Below are 25,875 nucleotides of genomic sequence, written 5' to 3'. Positions count from 1 at the left end.
TTTTCATGTTGCTCTTTACTACGGTGGCCCTGAAGGACAAAACAAATTTACAAAAGATAAAACACTTATACAAAGTTGGAGACAAATTTACATTTTGGAAAACATTTTTACATTTGATAAAACATTTTTACATTTGATAAAACATTTTTACATTTAAGAAAACAAATTTACATTTAAGAAAACAAATTTACAAGATTAAAAAAACACTTTTACAAGCTGCGAGACTATTTTACAAACGACGGAACACTTTTACCATTTCTGAAACAAATTTACATTCCTTTTTTACGGAAAGGGAATGTACCAAACACCGGAAGTGATCCGGAAGTGATCGAGTAAGGGGTCATTTAGTTTGTTTGGATGGAGAGAAACCAAATGGAGAGACGTTACACCAAGTGTAGGAACCAACTTGGGTGCTTACCCAGTAGCATATGCTTGTCTCAAAGATTAAGCCATGCAAGTCTAAGTACACATGGCCAGTACAGTGAAACTGCGAATGGCCCATTAAATCAGCCATGGCACCGGTACTCCGTGGTACCGGATCACTTCCGGTGTTTGGTACATTCCCTTTCTGTTAAAAATGAATAGAAATTTGAAAAAAAAATGGTAAAAGTGCTCTGTCATTTGTAAAAGTGTCTCACCGCTTGTAAAAGTATTTTTTTTCATTTTGTAAATTTGTTTTCTTAAATGTAAATTTGTTTTGGCCTTGGTAAAAACTATTTCTAATGTAATTTTTTATTAAATGTAAAAATGTTTTCCAAAATGTAAATTTGTCTCCAACTTTGTAAAAGTGTTTCATCTTTTGTAAATTTGTTTTGTCCTTCAGGGCCACTGTAGTAAAGAGCAACATGAAAAGGACATTACTGAACTAGAAAAGGCTAACTGGATTGGCCAGGTGCAATGGTGTTCCTGAGTGTGTTCTTGAGGTGCAAGCTGTAATGAAAAAAGGCATGTGCTCTATCAGCTGAGCTACACCACTGCTGCTTTTCAGAAGAGGCTTTATCATTTTCAGATGACATCATTATCTGGTGGGATAATCAGGCACCCCTCTTTGAAAATAAAGACAGTTTTACATACTGTAATCTTGAGGCATGTCATATAAGTATAGGCTCTTTATTTGTATGTACAAATCTAACGAACAACACTAAAATACATTTGTAACAGAGAACTCAGAGATAATCTCATTATGCAAAACTAACATCGAGGGCAAATTGGGTGAACTAAGTGTGTTGCAGGTGCAATGACTGCAGGGGTCCATATGGAAGGATTTTTTCTAGACTCTTTATTAGCTACATGGCTTTGTTTTAAAATTCACTAACTCCCCCGCAGGACTTGATCTACATGAAGGTTTTAGCCACAACACTGACTAAAATTAAATGAATCAGACATAATAATAACTGACAGTCTGGTATAGTATAAACTATAAGGGGGTGAAGGTGTACAATAGGAAAGTACACTGTACTTGAACATGAATGAAAAAGAAATCAAATACAACAGGAGGAGAAGATTAGCTCAATCTGACATAGCTGCTTAACAAGGAAAATATATAACAGTCAGTACAGATGTTCTGAAACAGATTTGAGTTTAACTTTAGCTCTCTTGGTATTAGCAACAGCATTGTGAACAGAAGTCAGTTCATCCAGTATTGAAACAATTCATCACAGTTCAGCTCCAGCTGTATGGGAAATGTTCGCAAACCAGCTAATCTGCCAAAGCCGGGTCTGATTGGATGTCATGGGTTTTTATATTCCTACATCACAAACATCTAGTAGATTGATTTCTAGGATATTTAGTGTGATTTGATACACCACATTTCCCCCCATGTTTGTACTGCACTGCTTAGAGCTTAAGTGATACTTTGTGGACATAAGTGCCTCTTGTGTTGCCCCATGCAGGTTTCAACCTGTCTGAGCTAGCAATGAAGTATTCCCCTATACTCTATTCTCAAGGTTCTCTATATTAGTTTGAGCAGAAGATAATCCAACTCAATAAAATACATCTTGATGTTTTTTTCTTACTGTTGTTCAGTCCAATGGCTGGCTGCTATAGCTGTAGCATGCATGTTTTTTCAAGTAACTCATTCTACACTAATGAGCACTGGTTGATCTTCATACAGACGTGGAGCCAAGCGGAGCACTTTACACAGTCACACATACAGTCATACGCACACACAAGCAGAGTTGGGCACGCACTTATGCTGCCATGGCTGTGAGGACTGAGCTTTGAGAGCTTGTCTGAGCATAGTTCACTAAAACATGAGTCCATTTTAATGGTGGTAGTCCTTTTTACTGTGAGGACGGTTTCCTAGTATATGATCCACTTCAGTAGCGATGCCTGCTGTCATCTTTGGAATTACCTGTACAAATGAAGACAGACCACACTATTAGTGCTGTTTGACTTGACCAAATGCTGAAATATTTTTTTACTCAGACTAAGAAAAAGATCTTCACACCTGAATGGCTCCCAGGTTCTCTGTCAGCTGTGTTGGATTAGAGGATCCCAGCAGCACTGAGCTCACCCCCTCGTTTCTCAGGCACCAGGCTAAAGATTGGGGTAATGAGAAGGTTTTAAAGTTTCCGTTGAAGCAACACCTCATTTGGTTTGCTATTTTCTTGATTTTATGAGATGATGCCTCATTGGCAACAAGATGGACAATTTCTATATGGTTAGTTTTAATAGCTGAAACGGCCACTGCAAAGGGCTTAACAGCAAGCTGTAGAAACAAGCAAAGATTCAAAACAAGTAATACTTTTGACTTCAAAAAGTAGAAGAAGCTTTAAGGTTGCCAGGTATTGATGTTGTCCCATACCTATGGCTAACTGTGGTAAGGTACATCCAAGCTTCTCCGCGATATGAGCCAGTTCCTTCAGCTTGGCTTGCTGTTTCCTCCCATCTTCACTCATTATTTTCTCTCTCAACCACTGGTATGGCTAGAAATGTAATAAAACAAAGGGCATAGTATTAATTACTTCCAAGATCCATTCATTATTTGGTCACATTATAATTAAATGTTGGATTTTACTTAGTGGTTAGTGATGAAAGTTTGGAACATAAATGCAAATGTATGTAAAAGCGTCTGCTAAATGACATTGTAACATTGTAACAAATGGGCAGATTTTCCAATGAATTTTTACAGTACCTTCATTGAGGCTCTAGAAGTCTCTGGAACACCATTCTCGTACTTTCCAGTGATGATTCCACAGGCCAAGGGGGACCAAGAAACCACACCCACGCCTAAGATAGGGCAATAACTTATAAATCTATCATAGCCAAAGACCTACTCAAATTGACTTGAGTTCAGGAGAAATGTCTTATAAACGTACCTATTTTATGGTAGAGCTCAGGCAGCTGGGTTTCCACTTTGTCCCTCTGGAAGAAGTGATACTCTGCCTGCTCACACACTGGTGGAATGAGATTAAACTGCCTGGCTACTGAGTATGCTTCCTGATAAGAGGGAACAAGATAAAAGGCAGAAACGTTCAGGTTGAGGAAGAACCTGTATTAACATAGACCTTTATGTTTAAGACTTTCTTTTTCTTTATTTTCTTCCAAATAGAAAACACTTAAAAACGTACTGGGTCATATAATAGCTTATAGCAGATAGCTTCAGTTATGAGGGTGAAATAGATATCAAAATAAACCCATGATAGTGTTTTTTTTATCCTTATAATATACATGCATTGAAGCATCTTTTCTCTTCATCTTCATCTTTACTCAAACTCACACATTTAACAGCATTTCCCCCATTTTTAAAAAACATTCTGGGGGATTTTTGACTATATAGTGTCTCTGCACAATTTATTTAAGAAACATTTTTCAAAAAGGTTTTATGATATCGCCAGTAGTCCTATTTTTTATAAATATATGAATGGACTGCATAGCGTTTTCCTTGTGTTTCTCGCAAGAAGATCCAAAAGTACTTTTTCTATCACTCACCATTATCTCCATGGCAGACCATCTGGATGTTCCCCAGTACATGGACATGCCTTGGTTGATCACATGTGTCATTGCTCTCACTATCTCTGCAGAAAACAAAAAATGAAGCACACATAACAGTACATTGTCAATGAAGGAACAGTAGATGGCGCCACAACAGCTTTTATATAACATGCAGAAGATAACTTTAAATGTTTTACTGACATATGGCTAATTTGCATTATTTGTACTAACATTATACTTATATATATATATATCTACACAAAAACAAATCATACTTCTTCGCTAAAGCAGTAAAATGCTCACTGAGAACTTAAACAGTGGAATAATACTAGATTGGAAAACTCTTTGGTTAAGCTGGCAAAAAGACGACCCTTGAAATGCATTTAGCCTCTTGGACAGAAAGGCTATGTGTCCTTTGAAAGGCTTGTGTAAGCAGATTTTCTTGACTTGGGTTAGATGACCTAATGCAGCCAAACGCTTCAGGGGTTAAATGAAAAGATTCAGCCAACCTTATCAGAGTGTTGCTTGCATGTTCAGTTGAACAAACCATTAAACATTACAACTGTGGGGGTAGAAGTCAGCCACCACAATGGCCTTTAGTGGTTTGTATATTGTGCCCAAGGATGTAGCGAGGAACTTATGGTAGGTGGAACTGGGGATAAGCAAGTGCAATTTATTTTATTTATATGAGTTCATAAAACAGCAGTGGTGTACTTTCTCAAAGGAGATTTTGGCATAGGACATAGGAGGAGGTAAACAGCTATTATTTTGAATGGGTGTATATTGTATGCTGTGCAGAAGCTCTCTAATTACTGTGGAACACAGCAACATGATAAAGTGTTTAATGTGATCTCTTAAGTTTGTAGTTGTGTTGAAAATGCATTAGTGGAACATCTGCTAAGTTGCAAAGAACAACACAAATTCTTGAGGCGAAATAAATAGCAGAACATAACGGTGAAGAGATGAGACCACAGCAGATTGTGATTAAAAATGAGCAACTCTTTTTTCCATGGGTTGTTCTCTCTCTGTGGACCAAATTGCAGCTCAGTGAGAGACAGAGAGCAAGTGTGCGTGTGGGTGAAGCAGGTGCGAGGGTAGAGGAATAACAGTACATCTGCTCCAAAAGGGAAAGAGGGAGGCAGGGAGTGAGAGATTTGGACAGAAGGAAAAAATATGAACCAAGCAGGAACCTTTGAGGCACACACAGTTCAGATTAGTTTGTGAATATATGAATAATACAACTGAATGCCAGGAGGCAACTATGACACCTTGATTCATGGCAACATCCAGGCGCACCTAAAGGCCAGTCTTAACATAAAGTTTTTCTCCATGAAGCCACAATGAGTCATCAACACACAGACTGAGCCACGCCAATTGGGTGCTCAGGTGAGATGTGCAGCACACACCATCAACACCCCACTCACAAAAACCCACAGCAGCTTTTCAAGGAGGATGGTGTGGGAGAGGTTGTGGGCACATGCACGCGATGATGTGTGCATGTAGGGCAAAAATGCACTGTATTATTATGCCATCCGACATAATGATATTGGTGTACAGCTAGGACATGAACTGTCAACCACTGTCATGTACCTGTATGCCAAGTCAACACTGAACTACGGAGTCCACCTGCTAAGCTTGGCTCAGCACAAAGGCTGGAAGAACAGCTCAGAGACTATATGCAAGAAGTGGACGTGGCCTCTGTATTCTAAAGGCAGGCATGCTGAAGTGCCTGAAGACCTCTCTGACGGTCAGCACATAATGAGCCAAATGCCCAAAATGTCCCCATTAGGTCCTGTTAAAATGCCTATCTTTACAGCATAACTCAACATGTTTATAGCCTGGTACCAAAATTGTATTAGTCTCTATAACTTCCTTCTCTTTTTAGACCTAGGAAAAAATAGATAATTGGATGTACTGAATAATCAGGCCGATTAATAGGATTTTGATATAATCAGCATCAGCCAATACCTGCACTCACAATGCCGATCAAGAAAATAAACAAACAATGCCTGCAGACACTTCAGTGTGGCTGCCATTGAGCAATGTTAAATTCCCTCTAAATCAGGGGGGTCGCAAGACACAAATTGGGAGTCGTGAGATGTCTTCCAGAATGTTTTTTTTCTTTTAAGTTATCTAAAAATAGTACATATTACCCATTATAGTAAAAAATATCGACAAAAATAGTAGCTAAACTTGAAATGAAACCTTGAAAATAGAAAATGTAAAGAGCTCTCTGCCTTTCTTTTTGCCAGATGACTCCTAAGTTTAGAGTTAGTGAACAGTTAATTATCAAAAGCATCAGTAGCAGTAGGTTAATTCATAACAGCACAGGAAACACAGTCACATGCTCCAGTAAGCAAATTTTCTGCAGACCAGCTAAATGAAGCTACATTAAATCACTTTGAGGGACAGTGGGAGTCGCGAGTCTATGGCACCTATATTATAGGGGTCGCGGGCTGAAAAGTTTGGGAACCCCTGCTCTACATGACAGCTTGTTTTTTTTCCAATTTCAGCATACCAAATCTAAAACAGTTACTTACTTGTGTTTAATATATATTTGATTGTGATGTATAGAATAAAGCAGTGTAATATTTCTTCCAACATAAATATCAGTCATGTTCTGGAAACTATAACATAACCCAATATATTTTTCTATTCATGAATTAATTAAATGTCCATCTGATTTGAATGTGTGACCTGTGTCCGTATTTAAGGTCGTACGGGGTCATTGTCTATTTAAGGTAGGAACATCTGTGTTGTTAAACAGTTTTTGACCGCTGAAGCAGCATGGTGCTGCAGGAGTTATGTGTGTATGTTCGTCTGTCTGTGAAATGTCATGTTTTTGACACTTTTGGAGCTCATGTCATGGAAATAAATGAACCAAGAGTTCAACTTGCAAATATGACTTGGACTTTCATTCATGAAGCACGGTAATTCACAGCGCGTCAATCAGGTATTCCAGGTGCAGCGCCTCAGTGGCTCAAAGCTTTGGCTTGGCCTCTACAACATGTTACTGCCGAAGATAACGATGTATATTCCACAACAACAACAACAACAACAACAATAACAACTTCATATCGCCATTACATGTAAAGGCCATCAGCGAACCTGCTCTCAAATTATTGGCAATGGCATCAGCCATTGAACAACTGATGCAGGTCTTTTATTAATTAGCCTGTGTATGGGAGTCAGGGTTGCTGTTTGCTTTTCCATGGAGAGCAGTAGACAATAGATACGTGATGACAGTTTTTTTCCAAGTAACTCACCACAAAAACAATCTCCTTTGTGGGAAACCAGATGAAAATTAAGCTCATTAGCGGCTATTGAAGAAGCCAAGACTGTAGACTACCCTCAGGCTATGTTCACACTGCAGGCAAAAGTGGCCCAAATCTGACCTTTTCACTCATATGTGACTCAGATTGGATTGTTTTAAGACAGTCTAAACAGTAAAAGACATGTGGAATCTGGTCGTTCCAAATCAGATTTTGGGCCACTTTCATATGTGGTCCAAAATCAGGCACAGGTTAGATCTTTGGCAATGTGAATTCAGTCTGAACAGTCAGATCAGAATGAATGTGACTTTGACATCATTCTTTTCAGTCTTAAAACAACACATGTCCCAGTTCTGTACCGGCAGGATGGGCTGGAGTCCCCTTAATGAAAACAAACATGGAAGACAGCTGCAGTGGAGGTGGTCAGTGGGAGGACAGTGTGTTAGACCCATAGACTGTAAATAAAAATGGACAGCGTTGCTCTGCCTCTTCCCGTTGTACGGTTCTGAAGCCAAAAAATCCCGCTCCTGGGCGCAGCCACTGTGCAGCCAGAGCCTGTGAAGCCACTGTAAGAAGCTCCGCCCTACAGCGTAGCGTCATAAGACGCTGTGTGCCCTTTGAAGTTTCACTCTACGGCGGCTGTGAATCAAAGGAAACCTGGAAGTAAAACCCCGTTTTTTAAACTCTAATAACCAACGAAAAAGAAACTTTTCAGAAAAAAGAGGCCTTGGACACAAAACAGTCAAATACTAACTACATATCACCACAACATACGGATGTGAGAAACATTCGTACGACGTGTATTTATTTTTTAAAGTTTGACTGCTCCCCCGTTCCAATGAATGGGGGAGACAAATTTTTTGACCTATACTGCAGCCAGCCACCAGAGGGCAGACACACTGCTGAAAGCTTCACCACCAGGGCCGTAGCCGGCACGCTTGGTTAGACCTTGTAAGTGTTTAGAGTGCTACTTCTGTGGCCGAACATGGCTTTATGATATGGCTGCAGTGTCAACAAAAGTAAAGCGCCTTAAAGCTAGGCTCAAAAAGAGCTAAGGACTTTAGTCAATGTAACAGTTCCGGTGGGATCACTTGTCCATTTTACAATGAGCTTGAATCTATTGGGTGATAAACCCAGCAGTCAGCCGTTAAAGCTGCTTGAAAGTTCCGCCAATGAAAGGGAAGAGGAGCCTGAAAGTCCTGAGAGCAGAACCAGTTCAGCAGGCAACAACAAAATTGATTTTTTTTTTAAAAACATTTTTTTAAGTTATGTTTTTAGGGCTTTTTGCCTTTATTTGATGGGACCGCTGAAGAGAGACATGAAATGTGGGGAGTAGAGAATGGGGGAAGACATGCAGGAAATGATCGCGGCCGGGAATTGAATCAGCGACCCCTGCAACGAGGACTGCAGCCTCTGTACGTGGGGCTCTTAGACTGCTAGGCCACCAGCGCCCCAAAACTGACATTGAAATAGATCGGTTAACTAGCCTTCCCTCAGCTGATTACAGATCCAACAATATTTATCTCACTGAAATGTCAGTCTTCAAAATACAAGGACAGCTCAATCCCACCACCTCTTGCTAGTCACGCCTCAGTGCCAATGTAGCAGCCATTGCTCCACAGAGAGACATGATTAAAATGCTGACCCTCTTTCTCCTCTTCCTCCCCCTCACCATGATCTGCTGGTAGGCTTCCGCTGCACATCAATTTCAGCTTAAAAGACTAAACACCAAGCCTAATGACTGGCATGTTCACATTCAACACTGTGCTGCATGTGGCGTCTTTGTTGGTTTGTGCATATGGACCTGTTTAGGACCATGGGAATCTGATACAGGCAACATTTAAAAAGTAATGTGAGCAGGAAATCAAAAGAATCAGATCTGAGCAAGACATCGGACACACTCCTTGCTCCTCTCAGCTTTAACGGCTGACAGCTGGGTTTATCACCCAATAGATTCAAGCTCATTGTAAAATGGGCAAGTGATCCCACCGGAACTGTTACAAGTCATTAAATATAACTTCTGTCTCCAGAAACCAACATGGGGGCGACAAATTTTCAAACTTGAGGCTTCATTTATGGCGTTCAGAAACTAATGAGTCACGCAACTGTTACGTATACATTTCATATTTAAAATCAAAGGGTAAAAAGACCCCCCTTCTGAGTTGATTTATCATCTCAGTGAACATGTTCCCCATGAGATTATGGTCTCAATCACTTGTTTCAATTGTTCTTTCATGCAGCATCTGCACCTAATTGCTAATGCTAATTTATAACTTAAAGAACTAACTTCATGACATAAATACGCATATTTAAAAAAATGTCATATATATTTTTTCCTATTAATATGTTTGATTTTCTTGTTTTTTTCTTGTTTTTTGTTTTCACATTAATATCAAAACATATCAACAATATACTATGCGGTTAGTTTTGTGACCACATGAAAGACACTTGAGTTAGATCCTCTGTGTTGATTGCCAAAACATACTGAGTCAGGATCATTTGGTCAAATTCAAACAGCAGGCACCGCAGTCTCCTGCAAAGAAGCATCAAGGTGTGTGGAAGACATAACACACACGGCAATACCCGTCTGTCTATAAGGATATTTAGGTGTCATTGCGAGAGTTGATTGGCAAGAAGGGGGTTCTTATGTTATCCTGCTTATGCATACAGGCAGCGTGATGATCAATATGCCACACCATAGGAGGTTTTGAATGGTGGATTAATCCCTTCCTTTGTTCTATGATCACGAGCGTGGGAGATTTTGAATGTGCGGCCAATACAACGATAAGTATTGAGGCACTGATTGGGAGAGATTATCTTGCATGCTGTTTTTTATTGCTGAGAAGAGAGGTGATATCATGCCACTTGAAGGAATGTTCTGACTGCATGGCTTGTAAGATGCAGGAGTAACATTACATTTTACTTCAGGGAAAGCCTCTTGACCAGAGGGATTATAGAAAAGTCTATTTATTGATGTCATCTCTGCTCTTTTCCTTGCCCTGTGTATTTTATTTTTATTCCCTCTGTCCTGAGGATTTTATATTTTTTGATTGAATGGATTCAATTTTCTGCATATTGCTCCATCAGATAAAAAAAAGGAAGCTGAGAGACTGAATAGCAACATTGTGCTGAGAAGCAACCGTTGGTTCTGCTCTGGTACGCCTATTAAGACAATAAGATGCCAGCAGTACGGATGCTTGAGGCAACTTCTTATCATATTTGCTGTTATTTTAGCACTTATACAAACTGAACGAGCATACACTGTTAAGCAACGTGAGATGAAATTTGAGTATCCCCCCCAAAGGGAAAATTACCCAGCCTTTTCTCTGTCAGTAAGAAAAGAATCAAATGTGGGTGAAAGCCGGTGCAGGCAGGAGGAAGTGGGATATTTGTGCAGCATGTTTGTCCTAGTCCTGCTGCATACAACTGGGTATAAGTTAAAAGTCAAATCAAGTCAAGATGAGGAGTAGGGGATGGAAGAAAATAAACACAAAGAGAAGGATGAGTAGACGGAAAAGGGATGTTGTGATGGTAACAAAGGGAGACTCTGCAGCCATGACATCATTCTTTTGTATCCCTTAGGGGACACGTTGTTTCGCACAAAGTCGGAAGCTGTTAGAGTCACAAGGACAAAACACAAATCCCACACAAAAGTTCACACTATAGTAGTAGCAGAGGTAGTGTGCACACACATTTAGCTACATTACATCTCTTAATAGGAAGATTTGGGCGAGAGACTTTTTTTCGAGCATTGGATTGATTTTATTAATCCTGTTGCAAACATCAGCAATGTTTGTGTGTCTCTCTCTCTCTCTGTGAATCAATATCTTGCATATACACAATAAGTCCCATGAGCAACAAATGCAAACAGATGTAGAAATCACAGTATTTAACGCATTAGCACTGCTACTCTATCCACAATATAAGCTCTTTGTAAAATCCAAGTGTTAAGTCATGAGGTTATTCTTTTGTGCAAGTCTGTAAATGCATCATGCAATCTCTCAAGTTGCTCCAAAGTCACTGACCCTCTTCACAGTGATGTATGACTCTGGCCTTGCTGCACTGTAACGAAGGATGAAGAAGACATGCACAATGTTTTACACTGATGAATGGTAGTAACTGCATTGGGGAGTAAAACACACTCAGCCTATCTGTCTTAATATTTGTCAGGTCTGTTTTTGTGTCTGGGATCTCTCTCTGTACGTGTTTATCATCGTCTCCGTCACTCAATCAATCTATCAGTCTGATTTGACTTCTCTACATCAGCTGTCAATAGTGAAGTGACTTTATCTGCATAGACAAATTAGAGGGTTTGACAGAGTGAGCTGTGGGGTCTGTGACAGTGACAGCAAAGCTAAATATGATGTATTGGCATCCCACAGTCTGCATGCTTACAGGGGAGGACAAAGGGGGACAAGGGGGAACAACTGGAAAATATTTTGGCCAGCCCAGTGAGACTTCATTGGTGAAACAAAACACTACCTGTGGATCAGGGTTGATAGGAAAGAAGAGGGGCTTGGCTGTCTGTAATGACCTAATCAAAATCTAGAAGTAATTAAGGACAGAAGTGGAAGTATGTAAAAGGAATAAATAGTGGCACAAATTAGATGAGTGTGGAAGGCAGCACTTGAGTGTAGAAGGAATACAGCGCACATTACGGCTTGTATCTAGTGAGACCAGCCCAAAAATACACCAGCTTCCCCCTGGGGGTTCAGATAATCCTGCTTCTGAAGAACAGTGAGGGCTGGGAGCGGGTGCTGCTCAGAGACCCTGTGGAAACCAGCGATCCCATCGAGACAGGGAGAGGAAATAAAGAGGGAGAGTGGTAGACTAAAATAGAGGACAAGAGATGAGGCAAGATTGTCAGACTACTTGAAATGTGTGTGTGTGTGTGTCCCTCAAGTCAAAGGCAAAGGTCGCAGTCTGGTGAGGGCAGCAGTGTGAGTGAGTATTTCTCACCTTCTCAAATTACAGAACAACATGCATTGTCCCTACCACAACCCTCTACAAGGTGCCTCTGGGGGTCTGGCAGTGCAGCAATCACTTACCTTCCATGGGAGTGTTGGTGTCTGGCCGGTTTGCAAAAACCACATCCACGTACTCGAGTTGCATCCTCTGGAGGGAGCCCTTTAAACCTGGAGGGAGAGGAGAAAGTATAAAAGGAGGAATAATAATGAGGATTGAGTACATTTGTTTTGTGCCCACAAACCTTAACAAAAAAAGAAAAGAAAATAAGCACATTGAACAAAGGTTTAATTTCCAACCACATAAATCCTGAGCATTATTCTTCAATGCAAATATTCTGCTGACACCAGAGAAGAGTTTGAGGGTTACTTATTAATGTATCATTCTGACATGATTCAGTGCGCGACATACAGAGGCTATAGTCCTTGTTGCAGCAGTGACAAGGACTATAGCAGCTGATTCCTCTCCTGGCCATGACCCTTTGCTGCATGTCTTCCCCACTGTCTATACTAAACGTTTCCTGTCTCTCCTCAGCTTTCCTATCAATAAAGGCAGTAATGCCCCAAAACATTGACTTAGTAAAAAGAAGATGGACTGATAGTCATTGTGTGCATGAATCTGCCTCTTTTCTCCCATATTCAGTCAACACCATCACACAGATAACTATACACAAGAATAAGGTTGCCTGCACATCTGTAAATCTGCCATAACAGATTTGATCATTTCATATTGTCAACATAAATATTATAAGGATGTTCTGAAGCAGCTAATTTTCTGGTAATTCCAAATTTAAATTCCAACTAACGGACTCATCTTAAGGTAAAGGACAACACCAAGAACAGTCAAAATCAAGCACAATCGAGTTAACACAGCTAACATGGGATCACAGACTCTGCAAGTAAACAATGTTGCTTTTTTAATTATGGCAAACTAAGCAAAGCTAGGACCACCAGCCAAAATGCTGCCAAAACGTACTGTGCTATGTGATGCTATCTGCAAATCTGTGCTTGTTTACGTCCAATAATATAGTGGTGGGGCATTGGCCATTAACATGAGACACAATTGTGGCTAGTGGCAGGTGACCGCAGCTTAGACACAACAAATGGCAAACAAATGAGACCGATAATTTATTTAATCAGCTAGTAATTCTGGTGCTGAAGTGTAGCGTGGGTGACAACGTCTAGTCACTGGCAGCCCCCAATAGTTGGCTTTAATAGCATCTTCCAGAATCAGTGGCTGACATCGCTATTGTCCCTAAAACTCTTACCGACTACTAATTTCACAGATGGATGCATAGGGTGCACACATTGCAGCCAAGCGGCAACCTCCGGTCTAAAAATACGAGTCCAATGCGGAAGTGCTAAAAACTGCAGTTAATCGTGGATCCACTTGAGGCTGGATCCCGGAAGTACGGGAAAACCACATACACACAAATTCAAAAAAAGCTGATCTTTACAGCAGAAATAAACATGTTTACAACCTGGTACAAAAGATGAGTGTAGTCTGGATAGCTCATTTCTCGATCGGCACACACTGTATTGGGGTGAATTTTTTTCTAACCCAGCAATTTCGAAGATATTCAGAGTACAAGTCCAATGAGAGGCACAGCTGACTTGATTGACAGGCGGGAACACTGTAGCTGTTGGCTAGGAGGCTCAAAGCCCGCCTCTTTACGTCACAATCACTCAACAGCAGCAATATGGCTGCCGCAGACAATTGGCCTCAAAACAGCACTTCAGAAACAGATGAGTGACTTCACGGATCCTACGTCCATATTTTATACAGTCTATGGTTGCAGCCCACCATATCCTATGATTCATTGTGCATCAATTCAAACAAGCGGCCAAGAATACATAGCTTTGTACTACAACTCGGTTTCAACTCAATGTAATAGCAAGTGAGACAAATGTTAAATATGAAAGATGTCCACAATGTTAAGTTACTACCTGATACTAGGGGGTAGGGGAAGAGCTACGCGCACACAGCCGGTGACATAAGCAGGAACTCTTCATTAGGCTAGACTGTCTCTTTTCAGTTTTGCCTGCAGTCTACAAGGCTGTGTCCTTTGTAGACCGGGTCCTTTGAAGAATGCTACCCCTAAATTGGGACACAGCTAGAGAAAAAGCTGCAAAGGAAAGGTAGGATGGTGCCAAAAGGGGGTTGAAGTTCACTGAAGTTGAACAAAAAGAAGCTTTGGGACTTTGTGCAAATTGTGAATTTGGGGCATGTATGACTGTGTTCTAAAAAAAAATTTGAAAAGGGATGATTCCTACTTTGGATCAAATAAAAATACATGAAAAAGTTGTTTTTGCTTTTAATAAAACATGATATTAAGTAAAAGATAAACCAGGATGAACTGGATGCTTTGGGATTTAAAGTCAACATGCTTGTAATTATGGCAAAGTGACAGTTGACAACATATGACTCAACGCCTGCCAGCTGCATCATGCAAGCCATGTCTTTTGATCCAGCTCACACGTGATGCGGTGTTGTCATTTTCTGTCTGGTTTACCAAGCAGGGGTCACGGGTATAGGACCAATATCAAAATGCTACACTGTTTGCAAGAAAATGATGTCCATCTCCCCACAAATTATAATAATAATCAACTGAAAAGTAATTTGCTTTTTTCTGACAATTCGACAAAATAAGAGATGATTATCTTAGTACTTATTTGCAAAGAGGAAGGGCCTTTTTCTCATAGACGTCGTGATCATCCAAAAAAAATAAATTATTAGTTTGCTCAGAGTTAAAGAGGTTGTTTTGAAGCACTGATTTTCATAATTCTTAATATTACCTATCCCTGATTACCCCATGTGTTATTAGCCTTTGTCTCGCCCTGTTTCTGTGTCTGCTCTTGCAGCCCTTGTTCCTTTTGTTGCTGTTCCCATTGGCTGCTCCTGTATTTTCGCCTCTTTTGTCAGACCTTTTGCTTTTTGCTTTTCCTCTGGATATTTGATTCTCTTGACATTTCGAAGTGATCTGCATTTGGGTATTCTCTCATTTTAGTTAAAGTCTATCATGACAGATTTGTTTTTCTATGTTCATAAAAGCAAGACTAGAATATTTAACTGTAACTTATTAGAATGAAAAACGACATATGCTTAATAAAAAGGCAGTTTAACAACCAAGATATGCACTTAAAAATGTTACTGCTACAGTCTTTCAAGCTAATGTTGTGTTAATCTATGTTAACAGTAGGTAGCTTACATTAGCTAACAATACTGAGGCTAAATCAGGTTTTTTTTTAATGAGTCGTCTGACTTTATGACTCTTTGTGTTGGCATTAAAGTATTGCTATACAATAGCTAGGCATTTTGTCTGAAAAGGGCGGTAGTAACTCAGTGGCTGTTTTAGAAATGGCCTGCTACACACTGTGTTTGAATTTAGTATGTACTGTAGTATTGCTGGGCCAGGCGTCACTGAATTTCCGGTTTCGGAAAGCGGAAGTAAACAACGGCCAAGCTGATAGAGAAACTGCTTCTTTAGCATCACTAATGATTTAAAAAGTTAGGAAGGGGTATATATGGAATTTAATAATTTTCACAGCACCTAAAAACTGAGTTCCCCCCGTCAAAAAAAGAAGAGAAAAGAAAAAGCGGAATGAGCGCTGTGCATTGTGGGAAACAGTACCCGAGGCAGACTGGTCCGATGCATACTGTGAAATTTTCCAGAATCAGTAGACATCTGGGGAGTTCTGGCATACTGCAGATTTCTCTTTTGTTCACATACTACTTACTACATACTGAATTTCGTCCAAATCAGTACGTACTACTAGTATAGTAGGCGGTTTTGAAAACAGCCAGTGTTTAGACACAGTTGCTGTTTAGTTAACAGAAACTGCTGCAACCTAGCCACAAAGAAGCAAATGTACAGTTTAGGGCAGGGGCGTCAAACTCATTTCAGTTCAGGGGCCACATACAGCCCAAGTTGATCTGAAGTGGGCCGGACCAGTAAAATCAAAACATAATAACCTATGAATAACGACAAGTACATTCTGAAAATGTTCACATTTAATGAACTATCTTTCTACAAAAACAGCTGTTGTATTTTTGCCATGATGAGTCTCATAGTGGGGCCGAATATTTTACTCTTTAAGCCCTGAAACCTGCTGCGAACACACCAAACACACAGGTTACCCATTCACCTGACACAGAGTGTAATGTTTACTGCAAAAGAACAGATAGATTATAATAACGAACAAGGTAAAGTTGATTATTTTGGACCACTCAGCTCCAGCATGAAGTTTGCTTGCTGGACAGTGTTGTATGCAGGGGTGTAGTTCTAGTGTTAGTAGTTAGTGGATCATCTTATAGTGCTCTAAAAAGTCTTTATGAATTGACCCCCAGAGGAAAAATTTTAAAATAGTAGTTACTTTTATTGAAAAATTGCAGTTAATGTCTTCTCTGTAATTTTTTCACTTTGCAAAGTCGTTCCGCGGGCCGGATTGGAACCTCTGGCGGGACGGTTTTGGCCCGCGGGCCGCACGTTTGACACCCCTGGTTTAGGGACATTATTAATATGGCTAATGTGCTTCTTTACGGGAACTTAAGCATGCATTTATGCAAATTGACATGTTGTGATTTTTGTTGTTCAGATTTATAATTTAAATAGATTGTGTTGAGAAGAAGTTACATTTCTAACAGATTTTTGAGACTAAAACAATTGTTTTAATTGACATATTGGGAATTTTTGGCTTCTGTTATTTCGAAACAAAAATATGTAGTTGTCTCTTATTAAGTAAAATTTCTGTTTGTAGTACACAAATAATCTTAATCCTGACTCATGATAAGAATTAAGAATCGAGGACCAAATCGTGAATTCATTGTTAGTTATGTGTCAAGTTAACCCCACAACACAATCTCTCAGTCAAAAGACCTCTGTGGGAAAAGCTCTGCACCTGTGCACACTTTTTTTTTTTTTTTATCCGTGTGGCACATTGAATACTGTTTTGACAGGTAGCAGAAAAACCGAACTCACGGCTGAGAGGATGATATGGAAAATGAGAGCTCAGGGAATAGGTTGCTCATTTCTGTCTCTTTTGCACAGCTTTCACTATTTTTTTCAGAAGTAAAAATCTGTATACTGAGGAGAGGAGATGACAACAAACCACTGTGTGCAGATCAGCTTCCATTCACACAGAAATGAGCAGATGAAAGATGAAAAGTGAACACGGGAGACTGTCACAAAAGAGGACAGCGGAGTAACAGAGACAGGGCAAAAAACACTCTTGCGCTCTCGAGTATGTGAGCGTGCATGGCAGATTAGTGCCAGAGGCTTCATCACCGCCCGCTAATCCCAGCTGAGAGTTTTGCTCTCCTCACCACCATCCTGACCACTTATTCCTCCCTCTGTCATTTGAGCTCCCACGATCCCAGAAACCCCCATTACATGGATCCTAATCGGAGTTTGCACCGTCATCTTGAGCGGCTTCCACTGTCCCGTGGATTAGCTCGAGCTTGCTGGCTGTGACGGGAGTCTATTTTTAGGAACTGAGAAAAGATGTTAAACAACAAAAGCTATTCTAATGGGTGCTAATTCATTCTGTGGTGAATAATGCATTTGATTATGTGTTCTACGAAAGCCTCTTTGAAATGATGAAATTGTTGAAGAATTTCTTTGTTCTATGAGGAAATTGGGAAATGTGCTTCCGGGCTGCCTGACAGATCTCTTAATTATTTTGCAGTATTAATCCAAAGTTTATTTGAGCTAAGCTCTGCAATCAACCCTGACGTTTTGATACCCATCACTTAACCAATCACATGATTTATTGAATGGCCTGTGGTTGGCTGCCCATGCAGTGCAAAAGATTGAATTGTTAGCAAATGTTTCAGTTAGTCTTCTCATTAACTTGTGGTGACACGTGCCCCTCCAGTTGCTACAGAGTTGCTTCACCTCCATGCAAACTGGCTTCAGCTAATATGCACTGCCCCTTTTCCTTCCCCTCTCTCCTAATTTTTCGGTGTCTGCCCTTCTCCTCTGGTCCTCTAAACTGTATTTCCCTTTCACTTGTTCTGGGGGGAAAGTTGCAGAGGCTGCTGTGAATGTTAATAATGTGGCAGAGAGCTGAGTCACTGCAGGAGGTGCATTGCGCTGTGGACTGGATGAGGGGTATTTAGGAAGTGGGGGGATTTGGCTAACGCTATGTGAAAAGTGTGTCACATAGAGATGAGTAAGGCCACAAGTCTTCCAGGAGCTTTTAGTAGGGGAGCAAGGGAGTGCTAAAACATATTTTCTATGTACTACACTATGACTTATCAGCTTCTTCGAAGGGCACCCCTAAAGGTATGACAACAGAAAAGACAAAACATCTGTTTGGGTTTGATGTAGCATTTGCAAACAGAACTTTCAAATTCAGCAGGGTGTGTATACTGTGAAAAATCAAAGAGGAGAGAGAAGCACAGATGTGGAGGAAAGAGATAAAAGAGGGAGATTAGAGGAGTGCAGCGGCGCTCTGAGTGATGGGGTGATGTGAAGGACAAAACAGAGGAGAGGGAATCGACTTGTTACCTTCAATGATGTGTTTTCTGTTGAGGCCTCTCTCTGTCTCTGCTCTGCAACAGGAGGGAGAGGAGGGTAAGTCAGGCGTATGAACCCACCATGCAAGCACACATTCACAGAACTACAAACACACAACTCTCATGGATTGAAATAGATCATTAAACATGCCAAACAAGATCCAGCATAACAAACTACCAACAAATCACTGACGAGAAAGACACCCACTCTGCACTCTGCAGTGTGCCGGCAGCTATAGAACAAACTGTGTAGTGCATCTGTGATGTGGGCATTCACTCGAGGCATGTTGACGCTGTCTGCTCTGATGGCAAGTGAATTGCTAATAGCTTCTGTGTTAGCATGACTTAGCTGATTTGTGGGCGAAAAATATCAAAGCAAAATGTGTGCCATGATCTACAACATCAAAAAGTCTCTTTAAGGTTGAATGTTTCAGTCCATGTTACATTGCATTTTCAAGAAGGGACTGTTTGACGACTTGTTTTAATTGTAAGACACGTGTAGGAGGGCAGGGTGACATTGTTCCATCACTGTATCATCTCTAGAGGTAAGAAAGGAGGTGAATCAGAGAATGAAACACGAGAACGAGTTGCAATCGAGCATGGTAACATATGCTTACTAATTGTACTTTTGTTGAATTCTTGTCTTCTTAGGGATTGAATAAGCTACAATACTAAATGAACATTTCCTCAAAATGTTGTTTTTGCTGGGAAATTGGCCAATAATGTCAATACTTCCTGTTAATAAAGAGTAACATTAGCAGTAATCTGCAGCCTGTTGCATTAGCTGTGCGTAAGTTGTGTCCTAAATTAGGGTGTAAAGTCATCACTAAACCAAACATTGAAACTAGTTAGTTTGTAACTTGAGTTGTGTCATTGTTTGGTTTCTACACGGAGACTTAAGGTTCATCTTAACTAGTAGGCCGTAACGTCCAAACTAATCAGAACATTGTCGCAGATATGACGTATACACTTCCAACAGCCAATCAGAGGAAAGCACCAATTTTGGTGCATTGTGATCTTTCGTGCCTAATCGTCTCAGAAGTGACCAACAGCTGAAACAAACTAAAGTAAGGTGATAACAATAGCCTAAATCATTATTCTACGGTGTGTGTATAATAACAATGACATTGAGTGGTAAAATTATCAACTACAACATATGTTAATACTCAGGAGCGCACATCTTGGTCATCATATTTTTCTAAAGGATGTAATCTCTAGCTGATATCGCATTGCAGACATAATCTAGCTGGGAGAACTGTCTGTATGTCCTCATCCCCAAATCATCCCACCTTTCAAAATGACGCGCCATGGCAGCCGATATACTCTATGGAGGACTTTACACCTTCTAGGAGCCAAGTGTGAGAATTAGGTTGTAACTTAGGCTGACGTTGGAACTATCTCAGCTGGTGCAACGCCCAAAACGTTAGTAGAGTATAAACTCCATCCTAAATGAGAAATTATGTTCAAACTAGGCTACATTTGAGTTTACGCACAGCTGGTGCAACAGGCTGTTGGAGTCTATCTAGTCCAGTCTCCTGCCAAAGGTAGCAAAGTATCTGGCTGAGTAGAGGCTAAATACTGAATTATTTTCACTACCTTATTGCTATATGTCACCGTAGGAGATGAAGTTTCTAACCTGTTTAGCTTACAGCTAATGGTAAATACAACAAAGACACTGGTGATGGGTGTCGAAAGCCTCCTAAAACAGTGAAACTTTGGAGCATACACCAAAACACCTGCAAAACTGTGCTTACTTTGCATCAGTGATCTACAAGTTAGCTCACCTGTGTTTACTCTGTCAATTTCAGATTTTCCCTATGCCTGCATTTTTCTCTTTCCAGACAATTTCCCTTTTCTCTGTTCAGTTTTCTGCTATTTGTCTTGTTTGTACTTCATTTCACACTTTCTCTTTCTCCCTCTCTTCTTCTTTTTTAGGTTTACAAGCACAAAAATATTCTGCCCTTCCAATGTATTGTCACGTCTTTTTACCTTACACTCAAGTTTTTTATGGACAGTGACTTGTGAGAATATCTACTCTATGTCTGGAGGGATAAGATTGACAGACCCTCAGGCACTCTCACAGCTTGGAAAGAAAGTGGTGGAGAAGCTGTTCTGTAAATCCATCCAGCAGTGAGACTGATAGAGCACCTAGACAACAGGCTAAGAGGATGAGCTTAAGGCTTTACTTTTCTGATCGTGATCTGATACTTATAATGAGAACCAGAAGAAGAAGGTGCACTTGTGGGTTTGCCGCTTCCTTTAGTGAGAAGGAAACTTTCTGGTACAGAGGGAATGTGAATGATGTTTCAACACGTCTGTGTGGTATGACTCATCTGGATACATGGAACCATCACTTTTTTTGTTTTTCATCACAAAAATCGTGGATAGCTGATGATGCAAAACACTTTAGGTACGATCATCTGCTAATGTGGAAGCAAACATCTATTTGAGAAAGAAACTAAGAACACGTTGAAAGCATAAACAACCCCCCTCCCACAACGGGGAAAACTTTGCCCTGTGAAGGGATGTGTATATGTACAACTGTGGCAAATTTCAGGAGTAGACTGTCCAAAGATTTTCCCCAATATGTTCAGGAGTATATATAGGAGGAGGGCTTAGAAACATCATTACAGTCAGAAGGTATTTGATATTTGTATTTCTACTACACTAAGCACTGGTACCAACTCCAAGAGTAGAGTCGAGTGGAGCCAAAAATGTTCTGTGTGGAAAAGCAGCTTAATACAGATTGAGAGCAGGGTGCTTCAGCATGACAGCAGAAGAAGATATGTCCCTTGGCAGTTTGGCAAGAAGGCTGAGGAAGAGGTATGAAAAGAAGCATGATGGGTTGATAAAACGGTCAGGTTGTCATTTTTTGAGTGTGTCCTCCACGTCTGCAAGCTTTTGGGTTTTTCTAAATGTTTGATCCCATGTCATGCTCTGCAGCTGGCAGCAAACGGTTTAATACGCAGCCTGTCGTTGGTGAGATAGCCTGAACATCTGAGGAAAATACACATGATGGACACACACACAAACACATACACAGGCACGAAAATGCACATGCATATACACACACTTACTTTCCACCCCAGTACAACTTGGTTGTGATCACCAGGCTGGATCTCCTGAGGGACGAAAGATAGACACATCAAAACCTCACGACTCCAGAGTGGTTTTAAAAAGTTGTTTTAGTATGTACTTTTGTTTGTTTTTAAAGGTTTCCTTCAGTGACCTACTACTCTGCAGTGCAAAGCGGCAGATTCACTGTGCTTCATTTCCAAACTTCTTTACAACAAAAGACTCTCAAAAGGGAACTCTCTCTTTTCTGATCTCTAACAAGAGCCCTCACTCTACGATCCCCACTGCTTGGATGATCAATATTTTAAACAGATCCAGAGTTGAGGTAAAGACAGGCAAAGAGCTGGCTTGGGAGAAGGGTAGAACACAGAACCAAGTCTTGTTATCTCTGCAGTGTGGCAGTTCATGCTTTATGGATGTTTGAAACAGATATTTTTTCGCAGTGCAGTATCAAGTTCAAGTTCACCGGCACCTGCTTGCTATTTCAACTGAAAGCAATAGTTGTGAGCAAAAACTATGATTTCAAAAGTTAATACGTCTTTGAAATATGGAAATCATTCTTAGGAGGTAAGCAGTAAACAAGTGCTGATTACCAAATTCTTTGTTTAAGACCAAGTAACTTCAAAAATTAACAACAATCACATTAGCCTCAGCTGTACCTAGTCTTTATACCAATTTTGAGCATGAGTTAGAATGCTAACATAACATAAACTAAGATAAGATAAGATCTACTTTATTGGTCCCCCATTTGGGGAAATTCTTTTTTTACAGCAGCTTACAACACGGGACAGGGGAATACAACAATGTACTAACATAGTTGAATTACAATAACAATAAATAATAATAGCAATGATAAAGGTAAAATAGAATAGAATGAAATAAAATAAATTAAATTAAAATAAAATAAAATAAAATAAAATAAAATAAAATAAAACAAAATAAAACAGAGTAAAATAAAATAAAATTAAATTAAATTAAATACAATTTAAAAAATAGAATGAAATATGGCAACTATTACAGATGTATACACACTATGTACACTTCTATCTGATAAATAGATGAGGTAAGTTATTGCATGGAACATGCAATCTAAGGTGAATCTAATAAACATTTATCATGCAAAACATTAAAAAGTTAGCATTGTCATTGAGCATATGCTAGCATTTTGACTTGAGCATTTAGCATGATTCACCGCTCTGTTATTACAGCAAAGATACTAATAAAGCTAGAGACTGATTACTTTTGCAACTTGTCTCAAAAGTTTTCGCTTTTTTCCTTCTCAAAACACTTCTGTAAGAAATTTTTACTTCCGTTAACACAGACTTTACCTTTTCAGTTCTTCTCTAGACTTAAATTATTACCTGACAGGAGGTGACAAGATAACCAATGCTAGATTTGAGTGTCATTGCACTTTTGCAGTTTTTCTGAAGGTCCTGTTCTCTCTGTCCCTGCCTGATATGGCCCACATGCACATAGGGAGGTACATTAGGAAATTGTTTTCTGGTTGGAAGAAGTCAAATAGTAGAGAACCATGACTTCAACCAAAGCCAACAGCTTTGGGATGAATCTGAACACCAATTTGGAGCTGGAGTTATCACCCAACATCAGGGCCTGACATCAATAAGGTGCTTGTAGCTATGAAACCGTAGATCCCTGACCTCTCCACCAAAAAGCAGAAGCATCATCTTAATCAGATGCTTAACTGTGCTGCACATTCAGGAACAATTGTAATTTGTCTGTACTTATTCAGTAGTAGTTTATTTTTAATCACAGTCAAAATCCTAATCATTGAAAGCATTCAAATCATAAAGGACTGTACTTTACCTCCAGCACTTTTTCTTGATGATGTTTCCCAGGATAATCTCTGCTCTACAAAGATAAAAATACACAGAAAGATGATGAGATTACTCCTCAGGCCGCCTTTTGTCTAAGAACATGTAATTCTGGCTGTTATCTGGCACACATCTGCAACATGAATACCTGATTAAAAATGAGAACGAGCACAAGATAATGTGAACGCCTATGGTTCTATACGCCTGGATTTTACCAGCAACCCTGAAATTAATATTCATCCCCATACAGCTGCAGCGTGTCCCACATTATCATCCACCAAGATGTCCAGGCTCATAAAGTGAGATTGAATTGGGAATATAAAGCGGAGCCTCCAGTGAGGAAGATGATTATGGAAATGACTTAAGAGTTATGGCCTTTTCTCATTTTTGGCTTCTTCAGGTGAATAATTCCTGGTCTGGGACCAAGCTTAGTTGACATATCTCATCCTATTATTAAAAGCGCTGTAGAGACCATAAAAGTGATCTCTGGAAATGAGACAACAAATCAGAGGCATCACTTACTTCCCTCCAGAGTAGACTTCTGCAGTGTCAAACAGGTTGACCCCGCTCTCATAGGCAATGGTCATCAGCTGCTCTGCCACCTGACACAGACAAGAAAAGTTACTCATGAGTGATAAAGTGGATGAATACAAATATTACATTCCTAACAGGGTGAGGAAAGATGTTCTCTGAAGAAACTAAGGGGTTGTAAATCTGTTTGTCTCTGAGATACAAATCATCAGGAAATTGTTGAGGCTGCTGGCTGATTAAAGTTGTTTACTGCTCAATATATTTCCCAGACTTTTGTGACCTAGTTCTTGAGCCTGCAGTGTATTTAGAGCCATACTTGGGGAGGCCAATTTTGTCATAATGTTGTTCACTTACTGTACTCAGCTCCTGATTTTTTTTTCTTTGGTGTGAGTCTATTTATGTCTCTGTATTTCAGATATGGTCCCAAGCACTGGAGGAGGTATTCCACTTAATAACTCACGACAGAGAGGAATAAGACCTGACTATTTGGCCTTGTTAGAGCCAACATGGAGTTAACAGCCTGCTGTTAGACTGGAAAATTGACACTGTAACCGGAACGATGACTAAATCCAGTTACGCCAAATTTCTCTCATGAGGGGAACGGATTTCCCACTGGTAGTATTTGCAAGGTTTAAAATAAATGCAAACATCTGCTCACAAGCAATGGCAGGGGAGTCATGGATTTGATAAATTGTCTCACCTCATCAGAGATCTGACCGCCAAACGTTACCCATGTGCCTGTCAAAGAGACATCAAAGTGAAAATTATGTAAAAAATAAAATCATATCAGACCGTTTGCTTATAAAACCACTCTTGCAAATCATTTTAGCTTGCGTAAATGAAGACTGACGTTTTGGCATTTACCCATGACAAACTGCCCATGTCGTAAAGCCATCACATCCAAATGTCAGGGTTAAGTGTGGATAAAGAGAAGGGTCACTGTTACATGAGTGTATTCTGTTTGAAACCTCTCGTTATAACATTTTTCTTCATAACAAAAGTAAGCAGAAAAGCTAGAAAACAGGAGAAATTAGTTCAATTTCAGTGTTATTAAGATTGATATCAAAAGGTTTGATGTTTGTTACCTTTTACTCATTTGCATTGCATCAAAAATCAGAACTGTTCATGCAGTTAAGTTTAAATGCTATGTACCCTATGGCTCCTGTATTCTTTACCTCTCCACTGTTGTTGTCCTGCTATGTGCTCTAAGATATTAACTAGTGCAGGTGCATTTTTTTATGTCAAAATCATGACACAATGCTGTGTCCTACATAGCTGCTTCCAAAAAGCGGCTTGTATGCAATTCTGGTGCTGGATGCAAGCAGCAGGAATAAGTTTTCTTTAAAGGGTCTTTGGGCTCAGGCTTAGAGAGAGGGTTCAGAACTAAGACATCTAGAGGGAGCTTTGGCATCTGATAAGGATGCCTCCTGGGCATGTCCAATTAGGAGGAGACCCTGGAGTAGACCCAGAACACGCTCGAGAGATTAGAACTGGCCTTGGAACACCTCTGAATCCCCCAGGAGGAGGGAATGTAAAACATTTGGTGAGAGGGAGGTTCGGAGCAACTTGCTAAGCCTGCTGTTGCTGTGATAAGTGTAAATAAATGGATGGATAGATGTATTGACTGAAACCAAATTTCACAGAATTCAGAAGCCATATCTCTCTGACAATACTCCCATTTTGACTTCCCTACCATCAGAATCTACACTGATGATACAGGTGTCTACGCTGATGTTTCACAAAAAAAG

At 40.0% G+C, this 25,875-nt stretch overlaps 1 protein-coding gene across 1 annotated transcript in view; it reads right to left on the bottom strand.

The window, feature by feature from the left end:
- Window positions 1-1,094: 1,094 nt before the first annotated feature.
- The window catches only part of kcnab1b (potassium voltage-gated channel, shaker-related subfamily, beta member 1 b), a 49,707-nt gene continuing 24,926 nt past the window's right edge, over window positions 1,095-25,875 (bottom strand). The window contains exons 5-16 of the mRNA XM_034703336.1: window positions 24,828-24,865; window positions 24,119-24,198; window positions 23,589-23,633; window positions 21,767-21,811; window positions 18,682-18,725; window positions 12,257-12,343; window positions 3,934-4,019; window positions 3,321-3,441; window positions 3,137-3,231; window positions 2,807-2,927; window positions 2,450-2,538; window positions 1,095-2,353 (exon numbers count right to left, since the gene is read on the bottom strand). Coding sequence (XP_034559227.1) covers window positions 2,264-2,353; window positions 2,450-2,538; window positions 2,807-2,927; window positions 3,137-3,231; window positions 3,321-3,441; window positions 3,934-4,019; window positions 12,257-12,343; window positions 18,682-18,725; window positions 21,767-21,811; window positions 23,589-23,633; window positions 24,119-24,198; window positions 24,828-24,865 — 941 coding nt within the window. The 3' untranslated portion in view covers window positions 1,095-2,263. The remainder of the gene's footprint in view (window positions 2,354-2,449; window positions 2,539-2,806; window positions 2,928-3,136; window positions 3,232-3,320; window positions 3,442-3,933; window positions 4,020-12,256; window positions 12,344-18,681; window positions 18,726-21,766; window positions 21,812-23,588; window positions 23,634-24,118; window positions 24,199-24,827; window positions 24,866-25,875) is intronic.

This window comes from Notolabrus celidotus, chromosome 15, assembly GCF_009762535.1.
Source record: "Notolabrus celidotus isolate fNotCel1 chromosome 15, fNotCel1.pri, whole genome shotgun sequence".
NCBI lineage: Eukaryota > Metazoa > Chordata > Actinopteri > Labriformes > Labridae > Notolabrus > Notolabrus celidotus.
Note: the sequence above shows the minus strand (reverse complement) of the source record. Positions and strands in the feature narration are given on the sequence as shown.